Here is a 25,116-nt window from a genome sequence, read left to right as displayed (position 1 = left end):
TTCAAAAATCCGCAGTCACGTTACTTACTTGATTAATTTTTTACAGTGATCAAGAAGTAACCACATTAAGGTGGTTCGCCAACTTCTAAGCCGCGTTATTATACATGCATATTCACTGTTTCCCTCCGCTATCTCTAATTGAAACGACTTACCTAACAGTTCTGTGTGTGGTAATACTGTGGAATCTTTTAATCTAGAAGAGAGGGGGTTAACCGAGGGACCCGATTTTATTAGTCATATCATAAGAAGTCAACAAACACTGACGCAAATGACAACATATGGGAAATTACTTGCGCCTAATAAATTAAATAAAGAAGCGATAAATTAAGGGAAATGAAAGTGGATGAAAAAATAACTTGCCGCAGGTGGGATACGATCCCACAACCTTCGCATGCGAAGGCTGTGGGATCTTCTTGTTTTTACACGAGAAGCTTACACCACGAGGATTATTACACCAGGAGGGTCTCGAATCCGGCTACATTGATGCGTTCAGGTAGCACGCGTGGATTTATTGACCATTTGCCTTCACCCAAAAAGATCACGTCCTCATGACGCCTGCGGTAGAAACGATGTTCTACGTCCGCCGCCAAGGTCTGTGAGTGATGGCGCTGGCTAACACTCCCAGGGTTCTACAAGGAAACATAAATGCCCAAGAAAGTGGACGGGGAAATGGCGCCGCGCTAACTCAATTGGTAGAGCATTGCACGCGAAATGCGAAGGTCGTGGGATCGTTCCCCACCTGCAGCAAGCTGTCTTTTCATCCGCTTTCATTTCCAATAATTTATCGTTTTTTTGTTTTATTTATTGGGCACAAGTAATTTCCCCTATGTTTTCCTTGGTGTCAGTGTCGGTTGGCTTCTTATGATATGACTAATAAAAATCAGGCGCCTCGGTTAACCCCCTTTCTTCTTGCTTATTAGAAAACGAGGGTCTCGAGTCTGGCAACATAGATGCCTTCAGGTAGCATGCGTGGGTTTATTGACTGGTCGCCTTCACCCAAACAGGTCATGTTCTCGTGACGCCTGCGGCAAAAAGGATGTTCCACGTCCGCCGCCAAGGTCTGTGAGTGGTGGTACTGGCTAACACTCCCAGGTTTCTACAACGAAACATAAATAATACGCCCATCTAAGTCTCTTAAAAGTTAAAATATTAATTATGTCGTTATTACTTTCACGAATATACCCCAATCGTGGAACTGAAGCCCAATTGTATGGTGAATTATTCGTCAATAACAGAAATTCCTCGCTTAGTACCATGTTCTAAAGGTGCGTGGAAAGTCTCTGGTGCTAGCTGCATTCATGTTCGACTTAATTTATGTAGAGATGGTGGACAAGGAAATCTCCTAAGTATTTAGGAGAATGGAGCGTTGACACTAACGCAAGGCAAAGTGCCAGTCCAAGCAACCCGCTGTAATATTTTTAGCTGTCGGTCTTAATGTCACGAGAGTAAAAGCTCGCGTGCTTCTCGATAGGGAAGGGCAAAGCTCCCACTTTCCGATTCGGATTTCTCATTCAGGTGAAGACGTCGCTGACGAGGCCTTCCTCGGCATGGAGTATTCAGGCCGCGACCGGAACGGACGGCGTATCATGGGAATGGTCAGTGGCAAGGGCATAGCAACCGCAGTCACTTCCGACCCGATCATGGTGTGGGAAATTCCCGAAAGCTGGACCATGGAAGAGGGTGCTACGGTCCCCGTGGCGTACTCGACTGCCTACTACGCTCTGGTGATACGCGCCGACATTCAACCTGGGCAGTCGCTCCTAGTCCATAGTGGCAGCGGAGGCGTCGGACAAGCCGCAATCTCCATTGCTCTTTCCATGGGCTGCACGGTCTTCACCACTGTAGGTGAGTTGAATGCGCCAACGGAAAAAAGAACTGCGAGTTTGCTTTAGACTCGCTTAACGTCCCGTATTCGAATTTGTAACACAGAACGACTGGAAAATGGTTGAACTCAGTAGACATTCGGCTTGTGTCGTGTTGCTAAGTCCACAAAAACACACTTGAAATATCATTGACCCGTATTTGAAAACTTGTTGGTAACTATTGGAAAGTGGCCACCGTGGAACCATTGTAACTTCATATGTATGTGGATTTCATCGGGAATTGTCATGTAATTAACATCCTATTTTAATTAAATGTAAAGTAGAATGTAATATGAAAATTATCAATTTTAAATGTAACTGCAACGCTAAGTCGATGGGTGTTTATGCTTCCCACTGACGCATTGGCACGCGTTGGACACGCTAAGGCTACCCTTTGCAGCTTTTTATTTGAAAGCACCTTTTCTGTGTGGTGATGTGCAACCAACTTTCAACTTGGCAATAAAAAGTCCAAGTTTCCCCCGAAACGCGAAACATCCATTGCGATAGCAAATTGGTAAGCAGCTATACGAAGTAAGCAAGAAGTTTCATCGGCCGTATAAATTTGCAAACATTCGCTTACTAACTAAATAACGTGTACGGTGTCCCGCGCGCACTGTGAAACATGAACACACCTTTCTCGATGACCACGGGAACTCGCTGCCAAAACGATGCAGTTATTAAGCATGGCAGCTGCAGCAGCGAGCGAATTTACCTTCCTGTTGTATCTTGCTGCAGCGCGAACTAAACGTCGAAAGCACTGCGCACACGAAGCTACTGGCACCCCGCGTAATTTGTTCACGTCGCAGATCGCTTGCAAAATGCGGCGCCCCAGCCGTAACCAGCACCCGCCGGAGTAGAACGACCCCATCCCCCGCTCCCTCGCCTCCCCTCCGTGCCTCGCGCGCGACAAAAGACGGCGCGCTTCTGCTACCCCTTCCTCCATCGCGCGCGCGAGATTAAGCCGCGACCTTCGGCTGACCCTCGCAAGCTTTCACTTGCCCATAAAGCGTACAGCGCGAGGCGATGTTATCGTGTTTGGACTCAATACAGAACCTCACAGCGACGGCGGAAATGCACTTGGAGTGTCCATTTCATTCCCAAGGCAACAAAAGAAACCGTTCGAATTCTTTTTTGATCAAGGTTTTGACAAATACATTTGCCCTTCATTTCGCTGACGCGCATCGAAAGCCGACTACTTCTTATGCTGATACGCACACGCCATGGGATGTTGTTGCACATGTGCTCTGGTAGGAAAAAGAAAATGCCATTACTCAGACATGTACAATTTCTAAAAATTGTATTATTCATGACAGGGACTGCTTTAAAGAAATACTACATGCAGCTCCTACGCAGTGAATATTTATACCTTTTTATTGGATTATACTGCACTTGCGCGTCAGATATAAAGGTGCGCATGACTCCTTATATTTATTAGCAAGATGTGGTGAATATTCGAAGTACTGAAGCGATTATTTTCGCAAAAAAAAAAAAGGGGGGGGGTTTCTGGTGTTACGAGCCAAGAGCACGTTGTGTGATTTTGGCATGCAGTAATTGGAGTCTCCGCAATAATTTTGAGCCCCCGAGTTTCTAGAACGTGAACACAAATGCACAATAGAAGAGCGTTTGTGCATTCTGCCGTCACAGCAACGCGACCGCCTCGACCGGGATGGAGCCCGGATCGTCCAGCTCACCAGTGCATTGTAAAAGCCACTGGGCTACCGCGGCCGGTCGGGGATTAAATACTGCTTTACCTGCTCTAATGTCACATAAATGATTAAATGCTTATTCGCTCACAAACACTATCTTTGCAGAACTAAAGAAACTTTGAAGGTTAGATAAACTGCTCATCATATCAACTCAGTCAGGAAAACATAAAAGCAGTAGCAAAGCACAGTACGCTCAGACCATGTTGAAGCAAGAGCCAGCACGAAGGTGCGTTCTCTCGCTGCTGCTGCGACCCTTGTTCGCTGCTGTGTTTTGACAGCCAGTTTCCGTGGCCACAGAGTGAGGTGCTTACGTTTCGCTGTGCGCGTGTGGCACGAAACTGGTTAATTTAGTTAGCAAGCGAGTGTTTACAAGTCATTGATCTCACGTAATACTAAAACAAGGAAAAAGAAAAGAAACAAGCAGCCCCTCATTGCTTGCTTTTATTGTTTTCTTTCATTTTCTTTACTTCTATTTCTTTTTTTACGTGAGCCACAGCACATACTTGTAATTACTAGGGTGCCCGAATGCTCTTATTCTCGCCCACTACGCACAGCGAGTGAGATGGAGAGAACGCAGGCCCCCCGACAACCACACCCTCTCTTCTCCTCCTTACTCCCAGCTGCCCGCATGCTTCTGACCGGAACGTCCTCGCGTTCGTTCAGAGCGAGGGTGTATTTTCGGCGTACCTTGTGGTAACCAAGGGTTTCCTGCCCCACGTGGATATGTCACCTGCGGTCCCCTTCGCGCCAATAGCCGCGTCCTCCACTTAGGAGCCTATACGACGAGATCGATTTTATAGCAGGGCGGGAATTCTTCGAGAGATTTGCAGCACTCACATAAGCTCTACCACACAACAACACAGTATACCTCATCCTGACTGATGTCCTTGCACTGAACCGGTGCAGGGAGAGAAGGGACGCAGGAGCGTAGTGTGCGCCACCCGTTTCCTGGCTACGCCTCTGAGGACAACGGCCTCTAAATTGAAATGTGTGAAACATTCGTCTGTGGTAATAGCGAACAAGAAAACGTGATGTTGACAGTAAGCGACGAAGCCGGCCTTAACTTCATTTCATCCCACAACTGATCTAAAAATTAAGGAGAAGTAAGTATAACGTCATCAACAGCAATGAGCAATGCACAACGGAAGTTATTCTCGACATGCTGGCTCAATAAGCTTTGAAATTCTATCCAATTTTACTTGAATCAATGAAAGTACAACGAATGCACAACGGAAACTAAACCCCCATTTCTCAAGGGAAAGCATATTAACGCATATGCTTGATTAGGTTTAAGGAACCTAACCTCAATTTTGCCTATTGACGCCAATGCAACTCCTACTACTAGCCAGACCTGCTTTGGCTTTGCGCTGGTCAGCGCGAGGTTGCGGGACCAAATCCCGTTCAAGGCGGCCGCATATCTATGGGATCGAAATTGAAGAACTGGGTAACATTATGCACGTTGAAGAACCCCACGTGGCCAAAATTAATCCTGACTCTCCCATTACGGTGTTCATCAAGATCAAGTTGACATTTTACATGTAAAACCCAAAAATTTCATTTCGCTCAACGTAATAAAACGCCGCCATCTATCAGCTAGTCGTCACTTCCAGGCAATTCCGATGCTCACGATCTTTGCAATCTTTTACTGTTTTTCTCGTTCTTGACTCACGATGGCTCGATCGCCAGGCAGCTGAGGAGCCCGGTACTTTCGCGTCGTGAAGTGCCACAGCAGGGAAAATAACACGTGGGACACGCAACTTTGCGAGAACTTCTAGTTTGCCGGGTAAATTATATCAGCAGAAACGTAAGTAGCCATGGATAAACGTCCTCCGCAGAATCAAGCAAGTCAGAATTTGAAAGAGTGGCATTTTCCTAAACGCTTGATCTCATTCGCGCTAGCGTTCTCGCTTCGCTTTCTAGCACAGTCAGAAAAGTTCACTCATGATGACGAGACTATCGCTACAGCTTTAATTTAACATGCTCGCAGTAACGCATAACGCGCCGGCTGATTCACGCATGCGACATACATTGCGTTTTCTCCGGTAAGTTCACTTCCGAGTGCGGTAAAACTCGGAAACCATAGAATTGGATATACACGTCTGTACTCTCCGCTTCAGCCGTAGCCGTGACACACTCTTATTGTGATTTAAGCACAATTGACATGCCTGCTTGACGAACCATGAATTGTGCTCACCCTGCATGGCGGACTGACCAAGAACCAGTCGGTGGGACCTTGAATCACGAAAAAAACGGTATTTTCATTTGTACATTCACGAATATGTGTTTGCCAAATTTATGTAATCTTGTGGCTAGACAATTACACTTAAGTATTTACAGACTCAATAGCTCCGAAATGGCAATTTAAGAATAATTTGGCCAACTTCTAGCCTGAGTAGCATTGAATGATACGACAGCGTTTCATAAGTCAATAAATAAATCAACCGATTTAATCATTTATAAGTAATGCTCTTCATATCAAAATCAAACACGTGAATTTAGCAACTGCTGCTTTATTTGTTTTTAAACAGAACTCTTACCCTAGCTTCAAAATCTATTCCAACCGCTCTTTTGCTCTGCAGGATCTCAAGAGAAGAGAGAATTTCTCAAGCGACGCTTTCCAGTGTTAAAAGAACAAAACTTTGCAAACTCACGAGACCTGTCCTTCGAAGAACACATCATGTGCGAAACTAAAGGACGGGGTAAGTACGTTTCTTGACGGTCAAGTGAAAACCAACGTTCGGCGATCACGGCTTACACTATAGACTGAAGAAACTGTGTGTATGTGTAACTGCCACTCATGCACAGCCTTATGGATGTAGATATAAGCCGACTGGACCAAGCGTTCCCTTTAACGTCTGGGGAATTAATTATCAAGATTGACTAATCAAACAGCGGTTTTAACTGGATTTCTATACTATGACAAAGCGCATGACATTTACAAATCAGCATATTCAATAATATGTTTCTCATTTATCATATGTATTTACTTCATATCCTCTATAAGAACATGAATGAAAAGGAAAATGATCGCGTCTCCGTAATTCGTAGCACCGCTCATCTTTCTACGAGACCCCGGGTACAGGAAGTAACTGACAAACCTAAAGCACTAGAGCAACATGAGAAGACCGGTTAAAGCGAGAAATTAGGCGCAATTACAATGATCCTATGCTCTCTCATTGTGCTGTCGGCCACAAAACTAGAGATTGGCAGAATGGCAAGAGCATGTGTGGCTGCGTATTGATGTTGTCTCCGGAAGCCACCACTGAGAGATCACAATTGTGTAAAATGGTTCTGAAAATTTTGTGTACCCTATTGAACCCAGTAATCAATAAAACATGGTGCTGGGCTAGTTGGTGATGCATTCTTTAAAGCTAATGGTAGCGCTTAAAAGGACGAACACACAGTGAAAAGACGACACGATGACGTTGTCGTGTCGTCTTTTCACCGTGTGTTCGTCCTTTTAAGCGCTACCAGTAATCACTCGACCAACAAGCGTACCTTCGCAGTTTATACCTAAATAATAATGGTAAAAACGACATTTTGCCCCGTGAGAAGCCGACTGCCAATACGCCAATAACTAGGCCGCAGAATGGAGCCAAAAGTCTTCAAAAGTAGTGTGCGCATAGCGCGCAGCCTATGTAATATAGCTTTCTGTAAACTGTTAATAACTTTCTGTAATATAGCTAAAACGTCGTACAAACTTTTCTGGCTCAGGTACAGGGTTCTCTATAGCAACCAGCGAAATAGAAATGTCTTAGTTGATTCCAAGAATCTCATCGAATCATAAAAATATCGCTCATTCGAACTAATTTGTTCAAATTGGGCGAATTAACAAGAAATGAATCATATCGTACTAGTTGTAGTCCGCCGATGAAATAATGGAAATAATCAAACAGGGGTTGAAAACTAAACGTGTTCTTGATTGAAGTATTTCATGAATACCAAATACATTTGATAGCATTTATAAAGGATTCTTTCAATCTATGTAAAATGCCATCGAGCGCTTGTTCTAGAAAACTTTTTGTAGGGCTAAATAGGAGCTGATGTACACATGTCCCTGAAAATGGGAAGAGATCAAAAAAGAATAATATTGAGGAGGTTCGCAGTACTTGAACCCTGGTGATTTGAGCAGTCTGTACAGTGAGCGCATTTCATACAATTACAAAAAGGTAGGACATTTGGCATGCTCATTTCAGCCACCCGCTTCTCTGAATGTGCCATAAAAACACTGACATGAGTCTTGGTCCATTTTTGATGTGTGAACCTACTTGACTCCGCAGATTACTTGAAGATAAGCTGACAGGTCTTTAGCAGACTTTAGCACAACCCCCAATTCTTCAGCAGTAGACGATATTAGAAGAAATTTTCTTGTGAATTTCACTTCGCAGATCCTCTTGTTCCGAATCATTAGGCGATTCGGATGCTTACTGATAGCCACAAAGTCCTTGCCTCTCAATGTCAGTCCTTCTGCAGGAAACTGCGGATTTAAGGCATCGAATAAGCGTTTAAAAAAAGAGCAAATAAACAGTCGATTTGACATTGTGCAGTTTAGGTGCTCTTATCTGCGCACAGAACATTCCAGTCATTGGCCAGATCATTACTAAAACGTTACGCGGCCAGCTTTACCATTATCGGAAAGATGAGTGAAGTGTTCACATAATTATATGTAGAATTTGGACACACTCGAACTTTGCCCCCATGCTTTTCTATTTACGACAGAGGCTATTGTAGCGTAGCCAATTTATGAGCAGGCCCTTTTCTCTTCTGAATTTTCTTGCCGTACAGATAATTCCGAAATAAATTGAAAAGTATTGAAGTGACTTCCAGTGTCTGGAAGAGATTCGCTTTTCTCTATGCATCTGTTGGGTGCTGCAATGTATTCATGGCCTTCCCTATAGACCGTTTCATCGGGCGAGGAGGATAGGGCGCGGGGAGAGCCTTTCCTCCTCTCTGGCTTGGGCGATCCGGCGCGGCGCTGCTTGAAAGTATTGCTGTCACGTGCTGCGGAACGATTTCGAGATGTTTTATATCTTACTTTGTGAAATTTACGCCATGTTCGTTCATATAAGGTCATCAGGGAAGCCTTTCGTTGCATCAGTAGCTATACTGTAGGCAGAAATATGTCTTGAGGGCGCAGAAAATGTGACGCGCATAATCAGCCGCGGTGTACGCACATTATCAGTCGCGGTGCGTGTATGTGTTGTTTACTATTTTGCTTATATCGATTTTAATTTAACAAAGAAAACCAGCGTCTCTGTATTGCCAGCATTAAATGGTAAATCAGCTCACTGTCTGATCGATTGGCGTAGGCAGTAAAACATAAAACATGAGAGCGCATGCTCGTGCACGGCCAACCTAAGGCATCTGAGCGGCAGGCGCTATCAAATATTTGTGATACACTGGCATCGTCCTCCCGCATTTTAAGTCTAGTATGCTTGAAATTACCATACGTCTACGCTAGCTTTGCTGCATGAGGCCCATGGCGCTGCTCAACACAGCGATCACTGCGGTTGGTGAGCCAGCACGATACATATATAAGCGGTGTGCTTCGGCATTGCCTTTTTGGCCTGTATACAGCCATAATATATGAGAGGGTTCGCATAAAAAGAATGCGATGGCTATTTTTGAGCGCAAAATTTCCGTAATACGTGTGAGCGCGTCGTAGAGAAGTGAACGAACACAACCGAAAAAAAAAATCGGTTATTATCCTTTTTCTCTAAAAAGCAAGAGAAAATGGGTTAACGCCGTACAACGTTTCTAAATATATAACCGCTGGTGCCGTATGCTTGGACCATGCGCTATATAGAACAAAGATATCTGTAATCCAGCACCTACTACTGCTTAGGACGCTCGCGCAGTTCGTAAACGGTCGCTTTGCTGGACAACCTTAATTCAGACTCTAAGGTATGCTGCTCTTACTAGCCAAAACTATTTTATTCATGGGTGGAAGCCTCATCCATCTAACCAAGTAGTCCCGCAATGTAACCTGCAGCGAACAGTTTGAACGCTTGTCAAAGTATAACAGCACAGCTCCTATCGTAGCAGAACGGTACCCACGCTGTTAAGATCGTCGCGTGTTTCATGGCTCATAAACCGCAACTTATAAAAAGAGGATAATACTGAAATAAGGTCACATTAGTGATTGGAACATTCAGAAATACACAACTGATCTTCGAAGCTGATTGTAGGCTCAAATATGCGCGCACACCATCGCACTGCGTGTTCCGTCCAGCTCAACGCCAGCAGAAATTCCGGCCATGACGCCTTAAACCACTTCGGCACGTCTCACAGAACCGTTTACCACGTAGAAGACGCACGTCATACTAAACAGACCACACGACCGTGAAAACAAACGCCAAAACCTACCGCCGAGCGTATACCTGCCATGCAAAAGACCGCTTTCACCCAAGCCAGTATGGCGCTGCTCATAGGCGGCGCCACTGCGTTCACAATATGGCGGCGCCTACGAAAAAACGGTCTAAAGCGCCGCTGATTTCCAGCTCCTTCCACCTGGCTATATTCGTGGATGCGTTGCCGCAAACACCGTTGATTGCAATACCGGCCCCATTTAAGTGCACAGTGCATTGAAGCAGCAGTTGAGGTAGCGGCGTCTCCTTTTGTTGGTACCTTCCAGGAATCTACTTCTACGGCTTCGAAGTATTTCCCATCAAAAGCTGACAAAGCATTGACAAGATCGACATCCGCTAACTCGTTGTTCTGAGACAGCTGTCCCCGTGTTGAACCAGACCCGTATATGAAATTGTTTTCGAGGTTAGAATTCTCAGATGTCAGAATAACTCAGATACTAGAACCCAAATGCCAGAATAACTCCCGTTCTTCTTGTTCGAGCGTTTAGTAACATACGCGCATTTTTCGGGGAGAAGCAGCTGTATTGGAGGAACGGCAAGCTTATGCAGCTTTTCTTTCACCTGTTCGTCCTGTAGCTTCATCATATTGTTTCTGCTGTCCTGGAGTTGTTTTGCAATTAGTTTGCTGTACATTAACTGTCGTGTGCCTGACCACTGAAATCTCTGCACTAGCTTGACACAAAGTTTCAAGCTTCTGATACTGGGATGGCAGTTATCGACGCTGATTGGCCTAGCATGTTGCCTATTCCTAGCTCTAGCAATTTATCGATCAGAATAAATCCTCAGAATGTCAGCTATTCCGCTGCATGTCCGACAAAGGGCCCCTGCAGATGGCAACAAAGTCCGTTTGATATACCTCTACTTCGCTTGAGAATCAGTGTAGTCTAATTCTGGGTGTCACAGCAAAGTAGTCCTAGTCCTTCAAGCTTTGTCCTCCACAGCGAAAATTGAAATTAGCGACCGTTTGAATCACGCCCATTATTTTGAATACCGATTATTCGAGCGAAAGGATGCTGATAGCATCAGAAGCAAAACCATCCACCTGGACAGCCGTGTCGGTTTTTACAGGCAAATATTTCCTGTTACACAGCACATGGTGTTCATCGCAGCTGCTGTAAAGGACACCAGTGTCAATAAACATGATTTCTTCGTCAGTTTCATACAAAACCCATTACGGTGTCTCCTCGTCATCAATGCGGATGCTTCATGCCGATGCGAACACTTCTCGAAATGATGACTAATTGGGTGCCCCGATTTCTTCACTGATATGGCCGCCCTCATCGGCTCATTCCCTGTCTCGCCACTGTTGTTCCCGCCTGTACAACTAGTGAACACTCCATGGCAAGATTGTCGCATTGTTATTTTGCATCAAGTCAAGTTGCGTTTACTTTCTTTCACCAAAGGAAACAGCAGCGGCATGAAATCTGCTACATACTGTACTTTCACGGGGAAGCTTCCCCCAACGTTTGACACCATTGTAAAACAGTATGCACTTCAGTATTTTCTTCTGCATCAGCAACAGCATGCTTTCGGATGAGCGCACACGATAAAAACGCCGATATAAGTAGCGGGAGCCGGTGGTAGATTTGTTACCATTCGAGCAGTCATACAATGAAGACATGGCAACAAAAGAAAGCCAATATTCAAATAAAACGCAATGAAGATGAATATACAAACTTCCCCTAGGGTCAAATGATAGTGCTAAATGCGGGCACGTTTATAGGTATAATTCATGAGGGCCACAGAAACGAACGAATTTGAGATCTACAGTACATTTTTTCAGAGAGGGCATTTGGAAGTGTGTGTAACCTAAACTGAAATATTTATGCTCAATTATATGTGGGAAGAGTCCCAATAAGCCAAGGCTCAGTATGGTGTTTCAAAGCGTAGCTTTCTTTGCCCAGCGCTCCATAGTTGCCCCTGGGTCGTTCAGTCGCTGGGTTGATTCTCGCCAAGTGGATTCGCATTTACATTTAAAAGCATGAAGCGTGTCTGGCCACGTGATACGAAGCGTGGCCCCCCAGCACGGCAGCCCGATGGTCTAACCATTATCCCAAAACCAAAGCTACAATTCTTTAGTGGCAGCAAAACCGAGCTCCTTGAGGTGATCGGCGCATGCTGATGATTACGGTTCTCATGCTACGCCACATACCAGCAACGGGGACTCATCCATGAACCTTGTCTGCGTGTACATTATACTACTCATTTTCATACTATGGACGTACACGCAACGGGGCTTGGCCAAGAAGCGAGTGTTACATATGGTGCCAATGCTACAACGTGAACCCGCTCTTTGAGGTTATGATTGAACGTAAATAATCGTTATGATTTCCATACTATGGCACAAAGCCACTATGGGAAATGAGCCAATTGTGTCCGCATGGTAATTGTGATGATTTCCATACAATCGCACATGGCCACAACGTGGGTTTCGCCAAGAAGTGGGAGGAGCATGTGCCAACGCAAATAATAAACCAAAAAGCATGTCTGTCTGTTGATTATCATGATTATTATCATTTGGCTACAACGTCGCGTACTATGCGAAACGGGGTAGGCCAAAGGCGAGCTTTGAATGGGACATGTCCAAAACGGGGGTTGCCCAAGCAGTGGAGTGTGTACGGGATGTTCAAAATTAAGCTTTATGATTTTCTTAAAATTATGCACTGGGAGGCATGAGAAGACCACCTGCGCAACTAAGTTATGTGTCCAGAGGCACGCAAAGTGACATGATAATTATTGCTGCCAGTAGCACAACAAAGTAAAATTGAATAAAAACCTTTTTGTTGACTGCAGTGCGTGGGTTTGTTTGTATCAAAAAATTAGAGGCAGTCGTGTTTGTACAGAGTATCAGTTGGCAGAATTCTACTAGCGTGTTTGTGCTCCGAGATATCCGACTCTAAATTTTAATTGTCGTTTGCAATATTTTACCATGTAAGAAAGTGATGATCGGTGTAAAGCTCCTCCCAGATGTGGCGTGGCTGTGTGGCGTTTATTCAGACAACGGGGCAGAAGCATAGGCAACGATGATAACTGTTTCCCTTCCCGTCAGAGCTGTACAGAATGTTCCAAGTTATTCAGAAAACTGCCTTCTGCAACATTGCAACTTATTGATATTTTCGGCCTTGGTAATTGCTTATACAAGAAATCTATAATTGAAAGCAGATGAAAAGAGAGAAATATATAACAGGAAATTGACTTATGTAGGAAACGTTCAGCAGTATCGTCACATGAAAGCGACGGTACGCGATAGTTTTGTTAAATGTTCAACATTCACATCCCGTATCATAAGTAGTGAAAAGTTACCCCGTAAGTCTTGATAAGCTCGATAATATTTCCTATATCTCTTATTTCCTATACTGGTAATATCAGAACAAAACGTCTCAAAAGCACTAAGACTATCTGGGTACGAAGCCTTTATGGCGTCGATGTGCAGGCAATCTAGCAAAGTATTTGGTTACATCTGTACAGAACTAACTCATATTCCCGACTCGGTGCAGCCTCATGATGGAAGCCAAAACGTGTGTCTCTGCATTACAAAGAATAAAGTGGCCTTCACCCTTATCGGCGCCTGCATCTCCCCTCTAGTCGGTTCGACAGCGACCGACGGTGCGCGGCCTTGGCTCGTCCCCGCCCCACTACAGCCACTCTGCGCCCTAGCCCTCCATCAAGGCCGCTCGCATGTTGATATAGCGGAAGATTTCTCTCTGAAGAGTGCGAGTAGTGTGGTCACCATCAATAGCGAAATTCGGGGTGAGGTTCCTGCGACTCGCTTCTCAGAAATGAATGTGTCCTTTTCACTTGAGGATTTGGACGCTTCTCTGGTCACATGCAGGCGCCCATCGTCGCCAGGACCAGACGGCATCACCTATGCTGCTTTATGGCACCTAGGTGAAGATGGCTGAGGTCGACTTCTGTAATGTTACAATCAGTCATGGAATGATGGCATCGTTCCTGAGCAGTGGAAATCCAGCCGCTTGATACCAGTCCTGAAGCCTGGAAAGTCGCCACTTGACCTAGCGCCCTACCGGTCTATTGCGCGGTCCAGCTCTATTGGGAAGGTCATGAAAAGAATGATCCTCACACGCCTAGACTGGTATCTTGAGCGCCACAACGTATACCCCGAGGCCATGGCTGGGTTTATCTATCTATACGTTGGGCCGTGGTGAAGACGTAGTGGCAGTTGCTTCAATCACCTTCAACTGAATTCAATCATAAAATGAATGAAATGACTCCATGGCATTATATCCACGATATCAATTACATCAATTTCATGATCTATATTCATACGCCATCGTGATTACATCCGTTTCCTTAACTGTATCATAAAATAATATGTGTAAGAGCATGGCATGAAGAACATGATGTGACAAGAATTACACAGATTAATGACGTGCACAACATGTATATTATTACAAAATAAGCATGACATGGCTCATGAATCATAGCATGAATGACATGCATTTTTATGAAGGTATTTATGTCGTCGTTCATGTCATGCATTGCTTTCTTGGGCCACCATATATGTGCTCGTAGTATTGCATGTTATGACATGTCACTCACATTATGTGGCACATGCGTATCATTCATGTAATGCATTTGTTGCGATGCGTGCTTATGATTTGTGCCTTGGGTGTAAGGTCGTTCTGGATATGTCATCACGTGCCATGTCACTGATGTCATACATGCATGCATTGTCATGGTATGTCATGATCTGAACGAGATATCGTCCTTCTAATGCCTGTATTTCATGTCATGCATCTAATGTCATTTTTTCATGTCAGGCGTATGATGCGATGTTACTACATTCCATGTAATGCATACTACTCATGATGTCATGTCATTTGTGCGATATCATTTATCTGATATGCATGCGCGTTATTTATGCCACATGATTATATTCATGCAATGCATCCCATTTGTATCACGTCACGAGTAATACAATAGCAAGGGATCGTTACTCTTATGACATTGAAGGTAACGCGATGTCCACGCCATGTCCGTTAGATTTAGTTCTCTGCGGCTCGGTGGACCATTTAGTGTCCGTTTGGACGACGCGATAGCACATTGCGAGTATCGGCGCGATATATCGTGTCATCACGTCTCATGTCATTCATACCGCGCACGCATGTATTGTCATGTTATGTATGCCATTACCTTAATGTGATGTCATGTCGGCATGTTATGTCTGGATTGCATGATGTGCATGGAATGTCATTCGTTTCTCCCGAGGCGTGTCAGCTGATATTACTACATGCCACGTGCAGCTATTCACGATGTCATATCAACCGTGTCATATTCTTTAGGTTCTGGTATGCCATGCATGCATATTATTTATGTCACGTCATGCTAGTCATACATTACATGTCATTTTTATCATATCACGCGCGTTACAACAGCAGCTGGTTGCATTATTTTCGCATCTCGGCGCGGTGCCCGTGAAGTTCGCTTCTCTGAGGCTCGGTGGTCCACTTGACATTTATACCACATGATGGTCCACTCAAGTATCAGCGCGAGCGATGAGGGGAAGAAGACTGAGTTTCGCCGGAAAGCCGAAGCATCGATTGCCATAGCAAATTAGTAGACAGTTATGCGAAGTGCGAACTGTAATTTAATCGGCCGTATTAGCGTGTCAACATTCGCTTACATCAAGCAAACATGAACACATCTCACTCGATGACCACACACACTCACTGTCAGAAGTCTGGAATGAGAAAGTTCGGCAGCAGCAGCGAGCGAATTGGCCTTCTGCTGCTCCTCGTTTCAACGCGAAATGAGCGACGAGAACACAACACACACGAAGCTATCAGCAATCGGCGTGTCTTTATCCATCGCAGATTGCTTCCAAGACAGGGTCCCGCGACTGCGCTATACGCAGCTGCCACCGGAGCAGAATTCCCCCCTCCTCTCCTTACCCTGATGTCTTGCACGCTTCCTCCCTGCTTCTCTTCCTTGTGTGCGTGAGATTGAGCCACCAGCGTCGGCCCAGCTTCGCACGCTTTCACTAGGACGTGCAGCATAAGGCGAGCAATGATGATGTTATCGCCCTTGAACATTATACGGAACATCATGGCGACTAGAGTCGCCGGGATGTTCCGCGAACACCGCGGTCAATACACCTGACATGTCCATATAATTGCTATCGCATTAAATAGTAGGTGAAACTCTGCTCTCTTTAATGCCACATACAGGCACACCAGTGCTTGAACCGCGTCTCCCCGCAAAGCGCCTGGTCCGCGCCATTCGCTCACACCACCTATTCTTACTTCGTGGCTCGGAAGCAGCACACGGCTCATACGCATCGCCGCGCCGACGCTCCAATCCTAGAGGCCACGCGATCTTGGCAGACACGAATATAATTCAAAGGCGGGTGCCAAAATAGCGCAGCGCATCTAAAGGTAAGCGCGAGAGAGCAGTCCGGCTGTAGTTTACGCCTCATACAAGACGCGTTTCGACGGTGGTAACACGGTGTCCTTGTATTGCTTCACTTCTATCACATTAGGGTCAACATTGACCGCAAGATAAATTCTGCGTCAATGTTTCATATGCGTTATCCGCGGCCTTGCGTCAGCGCAAGCGCACTGCAAAATGTGCTAGGTGATACATTCCGAGGCAAACGAGGCATCAAGCTCGGATGGTGTATCACGCTCGTGCTTTTCAAATAAATTTGTGCGGGACGTGTTTCCATCTTGCTGTTTTGTATGTTTTCTGTGTATTTTGTCTTTGTTTTCTTCAATGACGCTCTTCATACGCGTCAGTTATTGTTTAGATAGGGTGAAGTATTAAACATTGCATTTCGTACTCAGCACGCCGTAGATGTCGACGTTATTTTTCCTGTTCTTTCTGGGCTAATTTATGGATTACGTTGTGTCAAAGCTCAACGTACAGCTACGTCACCCGATGATCGCTTATAGATAGGCTTCTCTTTAGACGCGATCGCATTGCCCGCGTCAGAACTGACGTAACAAAGTTCTTATCGACGCTTTTCCATCTCTCTCGCCTTCATATTAGGCGTGGACTTGGTGCTGAACTCGTTGTCGGAAGACAAGCTGCAGGCCAGCGTGCGCTGCTTGGCAACTCACGGCCGCTTCGTGGAAATCGGCAAGTTTGACCTATTCCAGAACAACAATCTGGGCATGTCCGTCTTCCTCCAAGACATTAACTTCCACGGGGTCATGTTGGACAGCTTGCTGCTCCATAACACGGCAGCTATGGCTCACAAACGCCGTCTCAGAGAGCTTCTCGACGAAGGAATAAAATCCGGCGTCGTGCAGCCGCTGGATGTCACCGTGTTCACCCGAGAAGACAGCGAGCAGGCGTTCCGTTTTGTTGCCTCTGGAAAGCATATTGGCAAGGTCTTGATCAAGGTGCGTTATGCAATAAAGGGAGCGCGTTTGAATGTTAACGAAGTTGAATATGGTGGAATATGAAATATAGCAAGATGTGATGTAAGTAGAATAAGTTACCACCGGCACGAAAAGAAATAGTAACAAGACTGTGTGATTTCCACAGGGCTGTAACTTAGGTGTTTTATGCCGCGCTATACAGAACCTGAACCGACCTTGTCAACGGCGGGAGACTCACAGTTTCAAACTGAATCCTAGTTTTTTGCTTCGCAGTTTAGAAAAAGGCATGTGACGGCCACTCGCCAATGATACTGTTGGCGTGAACGTAAACTTGCTAATGCAACAATGATTAGAGTATTGGAGAGATCCGTAATGGCGACATCGTGAAAGCGTCAGTTGTGGCTAAATGACACGACTTCGGGTGTCGCTGTCTTTACTGCGAAGGCATATAAGGATTTCAGAAAACTCATGTTGTTGAACAAAGCAGCTTTGTTGCTGTTCGCGGCCTAACCGCCATGTCGCCTCTAGTTTTTCTCAAACATCTGCTCTTGGCTAGAACACTTGAATGAGACAACACTGATGCAGAATGCTTACAGATGCGGACGGAAGAGAGCGAGCCCACGACTCGCGCGCCTCCGCTGAACATAGAAGCAGTGGCGCGTCCCTGCTTCTACCTTCACAAGTCCTACGTCATTGTCGGTGGCCTGGGTGGCTTCGGTCTGGAGCTCGCCGAGTGGATGGTGTCACGTGGCTGCCGCAACCTGCTCCTGGTCTCAAGGAGTGGTGTGCGTACGGGCTACCAGAGGCTTTGTCTTAAGCGTTGGAGCCACCTGGGGGCCACTGTGCTCGTTAGCAACGAGGATGTCTCTACGGAGGAAGGCGCTCGCAAAATTGTCGACCACGCAGCAGCCATGGGTCCTGTGGGCGGGATCTTTAACTTGGCCATGGTATGTCAGCTGAGCGGCGCATCAGCATCAATATGTTTAGTAGAGCAATGAACGGGGCAAGTTGGTGGACGTTCATGATTATATTGCGCTTAGTGTTACACTGACGAACGTTAAGGACAGGACGCGCATGTACGTAGCGCTACGTAGGTCGGCGTCCTGTCCTTCACGTTCGTCAGTGTAACACTAAGCGCAATGTAATCATGATCATTATGCTATTTTCTTTAACGATAACATTCCTTCTACCCCTTCATCAGCGTCACCATCATGCTCGTTACAAACTTCTGTTGAAGTACGTTCATTGAGATCAGGTATTCTCAGAGAAACCAGTTAATTCGAAAGAAACTTATATTCGAACAAAGTATATTGGCGCGCTGAGAGGAACTTCCCAATTCTTTAAAATAATTAAAGCAATCTTTCAACGCATTCTGTGAAATGCTAACCTGTCGGCCCGAATTAGGAAATATAGTGAAGACTCTTAGAAGAATTATCTAACGAAAAATGCTCATCGTTCCTTGAAATGTGGATAGAATGGCAGTATACGAAGTGATCACTTTAAAGTTATACAGAAATTCTAAATATGGCACGTAGCAGATAACATATTTCCAGACCTTGAGTTGGATTATTCAGAGATTTGGCATTACTTGCGCAAGGAACGGAAACTCATATTCAACAGATTTTTATGGAACATACTACACCTTGCGGATTATAGTCGCTGACAGCCGCTGAACGTGCAAGGCGTATCCATATGGAATTCAAATGCTCAATGACACCAGTTTTGAGATATGCGCACAAAACTCGCAGTAAAAATGCGCTGTTGTTGCACCTATTTCTTTTTTCAACGAAACGCTCTTTTGGAGCAAAAGCAACTGGAACGCGAATGCACTCAGTCTCGCACTTTGGAAAATAATACCTCGAAGCTGTTGTCTTCCTCGAAATTTATTTAAAGTGGATGCGTTTTGTAAGCTGCCCGGCTACTATTCGTACATTGCAACATGCGCCATAAAGTAAATAAATGGCAAATTAATTAAGTTTTTTTCATTATTCGCAGACATGTATCGCCTTTTTTGTTGTAGTAATGTCCGCCTCACCTAATAGTCCAGCTGAAGAGCAACAATTACGCTATCTGCCGCAGGCGGTATTTAAAAATTTTGTAAATGAAAAATGATCATACCGTACTGTGGCAGCAAGCGAGCTATGTCCTATTCCCCGTCCAAGTTCTTTGGAAATTCTTAAAGAAGCTTGAGGGGAACAATCATGGATTGTCCAAAACCCTGCAGCTTCAGAAAGGTTTCCATACACATTCATATACAGCTGTGAAATGCTGCCCCTAATACTCTCCAGAAATAAGATCACGCTCGAGAACAGCCTTGACGATAATATCACACGAAGAAACAAATAAGTACTCTCCAGAATGAGTTATCCTTAGAATTTAAAATTTTATATTTCGCTAAGATCCCCATTCACTGAGAATTTTAGAACCACCTGCTTCTCGGTGAATGCTCCTTTATCGACGAATGGTCCCTTTCTGCATGCAACGAACAAGATATAAATACAAAGCTTAAATATGAAACTGAATTCGAATACCGTATCTCTGCCATTACAGAAATTTCTAGAAACATTTTTTTTTTTTAGTTTCGAAGAACTTTCTGTGGGAGCTTATATCGCCCATACTTGACAAATATTCACATCGTCTAAATTCCACATCGTCACAACTATGTGCCACAATAGATTTCATGACTGTTGCACCCGGAACGGCATAGCGCCTGTCCTCTCTGTGACCTTCCTATTGGGCCATGTCTCCAGTTTGTGCTTTCAAAATATTTGCAAAACATTTTTTAGACCGCCTTTAGAATATTTTTATAGAACCTACCAAGAGTTATTAGGAATCGTTCCAAAGGTCTTTAGGCATCCTAATGACTCCCTTGTGCCACCCTACATACAGTTGGCCACCAACACTATTTTGAATAGTGTTTTTCGTCTGTCTGTCAACCTCCTGCTTACAATCTAGTAACGTTTTTCTTTAGACCTCCTAATAACACTCAATAAATTGCAGTATGTTCATAAGCTGTCTTTCGGCTTCTTACTAATGGTCTAGAAACACTTTTCTTTAGACCTCCTATTAACATTTACTAAATTGAAGCACGTTCCCACGTTATTTGTAAATATCCTATTAACAATTCCCTAGGGCTTTCTTTAGACACCCTAGTAACATTGTGCCAGCTACTGGCCACCTACATTGAAGAGGAGGGTGTCTGTACACTTTGTCGACATCCTACCCGCCGTCTATAAACAGTGTTTTAGGCCGTATCGAGTATTTTTCAATTGATTCAAGCCTCCCACCAACGGTATGTTTTTAGACATACTATAAACATGGTCCACAATCGCTCACATTTTTTGAATAAAAACATGTTCAACGCTGCTTATATATTTTTACCAACCTGCAAATTTACAGTTTGAAAGCACCCAGTATACCACTCTAGAATGCTCAAAGCCGCAACTATTATTTTCATCTTTCTGCGGCTTATTAACATTGCGCGCCTTATGCATGTTTATGCTATCTTACTGGTATACTTACAAATAATAAGCTCTTGACGTGCTGTGCAGCTGAAGCCACAGAGTGCGAAAGGAGCTACTCAACATAAATGTGTTAGAAAGTGGAAACTTTACGAAGACTGCATCATACATTAATTACGTTCAATCAGTCAAACTTGGGGACCTTACAAATGAGACTGTAGTTATGCGAAGCTGCTTCAGCATTCTGGGAGTTACCCGCAGTCACACTCTCGGCCATAATGGATATGTTTCTTTTTGTGAGCTTGTTTCTGTCAGATTCTGGGCATTGTATCTTGTGAATAGCAGTCAGCTATGCATTAGTGTCCGATACTCAGATGTGTGCTTTAAAAAAACTAAGAAAGAAACATAATTATATAGGCTTGCAGGCGTGAACCTTTATATAAGCCAAATATTTCGCAACCTCACATCCTGTACCACCGGAGTAAGAAAGTCCAAAGAATGATTCCTTGATTATAGATTATTTACCATACATTAAGTCTTTGCGCCCTCTGTAAAACGTAGTGTTTATGGCAGCTTCAAGCGAGCCGCATGACGCAGCGTAGTTCAAGTATGTAAGAAAATCAATTTAAAACATTTTACGTCACTGCAGTCCGCCATTGTAACAACTTTCCAAAATGCAGTATAAAAATTAAAATCAGACACAATATGCTTATGAAAAATGATTGAGAAGCACATACCTTTTATTGTCATTCGTAGACGGACAGTACTAAGGCGCAGTGCAGTCTTGAGGAACCGCTGTGCGCTACTGGTTCAGCGTGCAGTTAAAAAGCACGGACAGTGCCAGAATTAAATCACTATCACTTTAAGCGACAGTGCATAAATTGAGGTTCAGGCTGATGCTTGCAGCTGCTCACCTTGTCCCACTCAGGCTCAAGCTGAAGCCTGTGCTTAAGTCTCATGCCTTCTAGTCGAATAATTACGTGACACAGAACTGGAAAGAATGCCGGCTGAGATTTCATGGCCAACGCCACCTCCAATAAGCAGCTTAACGAATGAAACAACCACCACTTCGACTCATTCAGACTCGCACTTTCTTGTACTTATTGGGAGCCCTTAGACTCATTGGCTACTCACAATTTCAGTCTTAGTCAGTTGGCTCGTGGGTGAGTTTAGCAATGTATAGACGATGCTCAGTGACCAACACGACACTGTCAAATTCAATGAAAACTTGTGCGGAAGGTCCTGCCACTTTGTTTGCCACTGCGGTGTTCCCACGGCAGAGGCAAACTTCTTTCAGTACAGGATCTTCTAGTAAAAGGGCAGAAGAACATCGAAATAGGCTAGTTCGTTCATCATAAACGAAAGTTTTCAGCGCGCACAAGGCAAGGACGAAAGGACACACATAAAGCAGGACTTCTGTGGTCTCGTGTGCTTCCCCCTTTCTTCGTCATGTCCGCGCTGAAAACTTTCGTCCTCTAAGGGGCAATGTTTTCGAGCCCAGAGACACAGAGCAAAGGTACAGGGCAGTTTTGTAGGCGCAGTTCTCAGACAATCATCAGGTTCTCAACGACTATAAACTCTGCTGCTGCCTATAAAGGTTACGATGAACGCCAGTAGGACCTTATGAACTCCTGGACAGCAAGTACTACGTAGCCACTCGAAATATGAAACAGCTTCTACGTATCTTGTATGCACGATGAAATGCGCTCTGGTTCCTGCCCGAACGATTGGCAAGTAAAATATTGTGTACGGTGTCGATAAGCAAACCATCAGTGAAAAAAAATTTAATTACTTCTTCACTCCTTCCTTATATCGCTTCCTTGCACATTCACTGTGAGAACCCACAAATCGCACTGGCAGCAAGTACAGCGCAAAGTGAACAGCGTTCGACAGAATGAAAATCGCGCTGCTTTGCCTTTGCACATTGCAGGGACCCGCCGCGGTGGCTTAGTGGCTATGGTGTTGGGCTGCTAAGCATGAGGTCGCGGGATCGCATCCTGGCCTCGGCGGCCGCATTTCTGTGCGGCCGACATACGGAAACACTGGTGTACTTAGATTTAGGTGCACGTTAAAAAACACCATGTGATCCAAATTTCCGGGGTCTCCCTCTACGACGTGCCTCATAATGAAGTCGTGGTCTTGGCACGTAAAACCTCACAATTCTTTTAAACATTGCGGGCACCGAGTCCCAATGAACGCTTTGTTATAGTGTATTTTAGCCCGACGGAAAACATTCACCACTTCTGACGGTGTTTGCAAACGCACTAAGGAATTATTACGCGACCGTTTGCAAGAAACATCCTAGGCTTAGTCGTCTCAAGTGTCTTCTTGAAATACCGTGATTGATCGGTCTAGATGTGCCTGCTGTGATTTGCTGCTTTTTACGTCGTAATCCTGTGTATGATTCACGTTCGAATGAATTTGATCGGCAGACTTATCACATTGCTCTGTCGAAGCAGTGCCGGCGCCCAAACACCTGTCCATTTTTTGTTCGAGTTTGCGTCGCGTTTCCACACGCACGATCGTACACTTCTGTGGAATGTTCTTCCTACTGGCATCGATACAAGAACGTTTCAAGGCATGCAGTAAGACTTTACTAAACGTACTTACGACATTTTTTTTGATGCGGTGAAATCATAACGAAGCTCTACCGAGTTGGGATTCGTGACTTGCTTTCAAAATCCTACTGCATCATTAGCTTCTTGTCTTTGATGTCTCTATATTCCTTACCTATGCTCACGCAAAAGCTTAATGGGAGGAAACTGAAATCTCTAGCAATGAGTAGTTTATCAAAGCTTTGTAAATACCGGTGCACTTTCAATCGAGTGCTTCAAAGGCCGGTTTCTTCATTTTATATTTGCAGGTTCTTCGCGACGCCTTAATTGAGAACCAGTCGCCCGAGATGTTCGTTGATGTGTGCAAGCCAAAAGTTCTGGGAACTCAGTGTCTCGACGATGTGTCGCGAAAGGGTTGCCCTGAGCTCGACCACTTCGTCGTCTTCTCCTCCTTGGCTTGTGGTCGTGGCAACGTTGGCCAGACAAACTACGGCTTCGCGAACTCCGTCATGGAGCGTCTTTGTGAGCGCCGTGTGGCGGATGGATTCCCCGGTAAGTTCAATGGCCTTATTGTCGAGTGCACCACTCAAAGCCGCGTTACTTATGATGGTTTGAAGGTAAAAGGCAACATCACTGCGTCATCTTCTCAGGGACTTCCTGGCCCAATAATCCTGGAGGAAAATTTCGTAGGTCCAATGCACTTTTGCAGTACGGACAGATAATTGAACTGCGTTATAAGTGCGATCGCCTTAACAGATGCATTTGGCACGATTGGAGAAACTGTAGGTTTTGTTATGCCAATAAACAAAAAACATAATTCGAGGTTCATATTTCTGCTTCAAGCATAGGAAACAAAGGAACTATCAAAGGATGAATACGTCGAAATTCCGTTCGCTTTAACTGCACTGGAAATGAGGTTACTATAATCTATTATCAAAGCTAGTGTATTACGATGAAGCCTAATACGGGGTATTTCTACGAAAAACTTAAGCAAATAATAAAAATAGCCATATTCAAATATAGGGAGACATGTCGCCAGCGGTGTCACCTGTCACCGGGTTGGGGAGGTGGACAAATGAAACGTAGCAATTAGTCAATGTATAAGACAAACTGAATAAATATTTTATAGACTTTTCAGCGCGCTCATCGTAATGGGAATATTTAAGCAAGCTCTGCGTACTGGCCCACTCAACTATTGCATCTAGAAAATTGCAATTACCCGCGGAACTTTGACAGGACGAATTGAGGCTGTCAGAACGTGCGGCAACGACACCGGGAGGCGGCAGCGAGCGCAGAGGGGCGCCGCACGAGGCAACGTTCTGCTTACGTCAAGCAGCAGCGGGCAGCCAGCACTTTGCAACAGCGAGGATACCAGCGCCACCGCGTGAAAGGAGACGAGGCATGAACGTGTCCCACTCAAGAGATGAGAGATAATTCGAGGAACTGTCAAAACTTATCAACAAGAAGAAAGTAAAGGATGTTTGATATTATAGCGTAGGAAAGATTGAGGAAGCAGTAAAAAATGGCCGCAGCATGTAACCAGTCTGTAGAAAAGTTTCAAGAGGCCAAGGCAAGATATGTGCACTGAAAGATAAGCAGGCTTTTGTCATCAGCAATTTCAGGGATACAGCAAAGACGGCAAGGTCCTGCTCAGTACCTTGGACAGGCACACTACCGTCATTCAAAGCAGTGATGAACATGATGCAGAAGCTCCTTCTATAACTAGCAATGAATTTATGGGGGTCTTGCATCACGTGACCTGGGGAAAACCGGCGGGAAAATTTGGAATAATAGCCGATTTAATCAAAGATGTAGGAAATG

The 25,116-nt window shown here is 44.8% G+C and overlaps 1 protein-coding gene across 1 annotated transcript in view; it reads left to right on the top strand.

Moving 5' to 3' along the window:
* LOC126526148 (fatty acid synthase-like) overlaps positions 1-25,116 on the top strand; it is a 132,856-nt gene that overhangs the window by 97,929 nt on the left and 9,811 nt on the right. The window contains exons 18-22 of the mRNA XM_055067997.2: positions 1,516-1,845; positions 6,148-6,267; positions 16,945-17,300; positions 17,876-18,226; positions 23,604-23,847. Coding sequence (XP_054923972.2) covers positions 1,516-1,845; positions 6,148-6,267; positions 16,945-17,300; positions 17,876-18,226; positions 23,604-23,847 — 1,401 coding nt within the window. The remainder of the gene's footprint in view (positions 1-1,515; positions 1,846-6,147; positions 6,268-16,944; positions 17,301-17,875; positions 18,227-23,603; positions 23,848-25,116) is intronic.

Source organism: Dermacentor andersoni, chromosome 8 (assembly GCF_023375885.2).
Source record: "Dermacentor andersoni chromosome 8, qqDerAnde1_hic_scaffold, whole genome shotgun sequence".
NCBI classification, from domain to species: domain Eukaryota; kingdom Metazoa; phylum Arthropoda; class Arachnida; order Ixodida; family Ixodidae; genus Dermacentor; species Dermacentor andersoni.
This window is presented reverse-complemented; position numbering and strand designations above follow the sequence as displayed.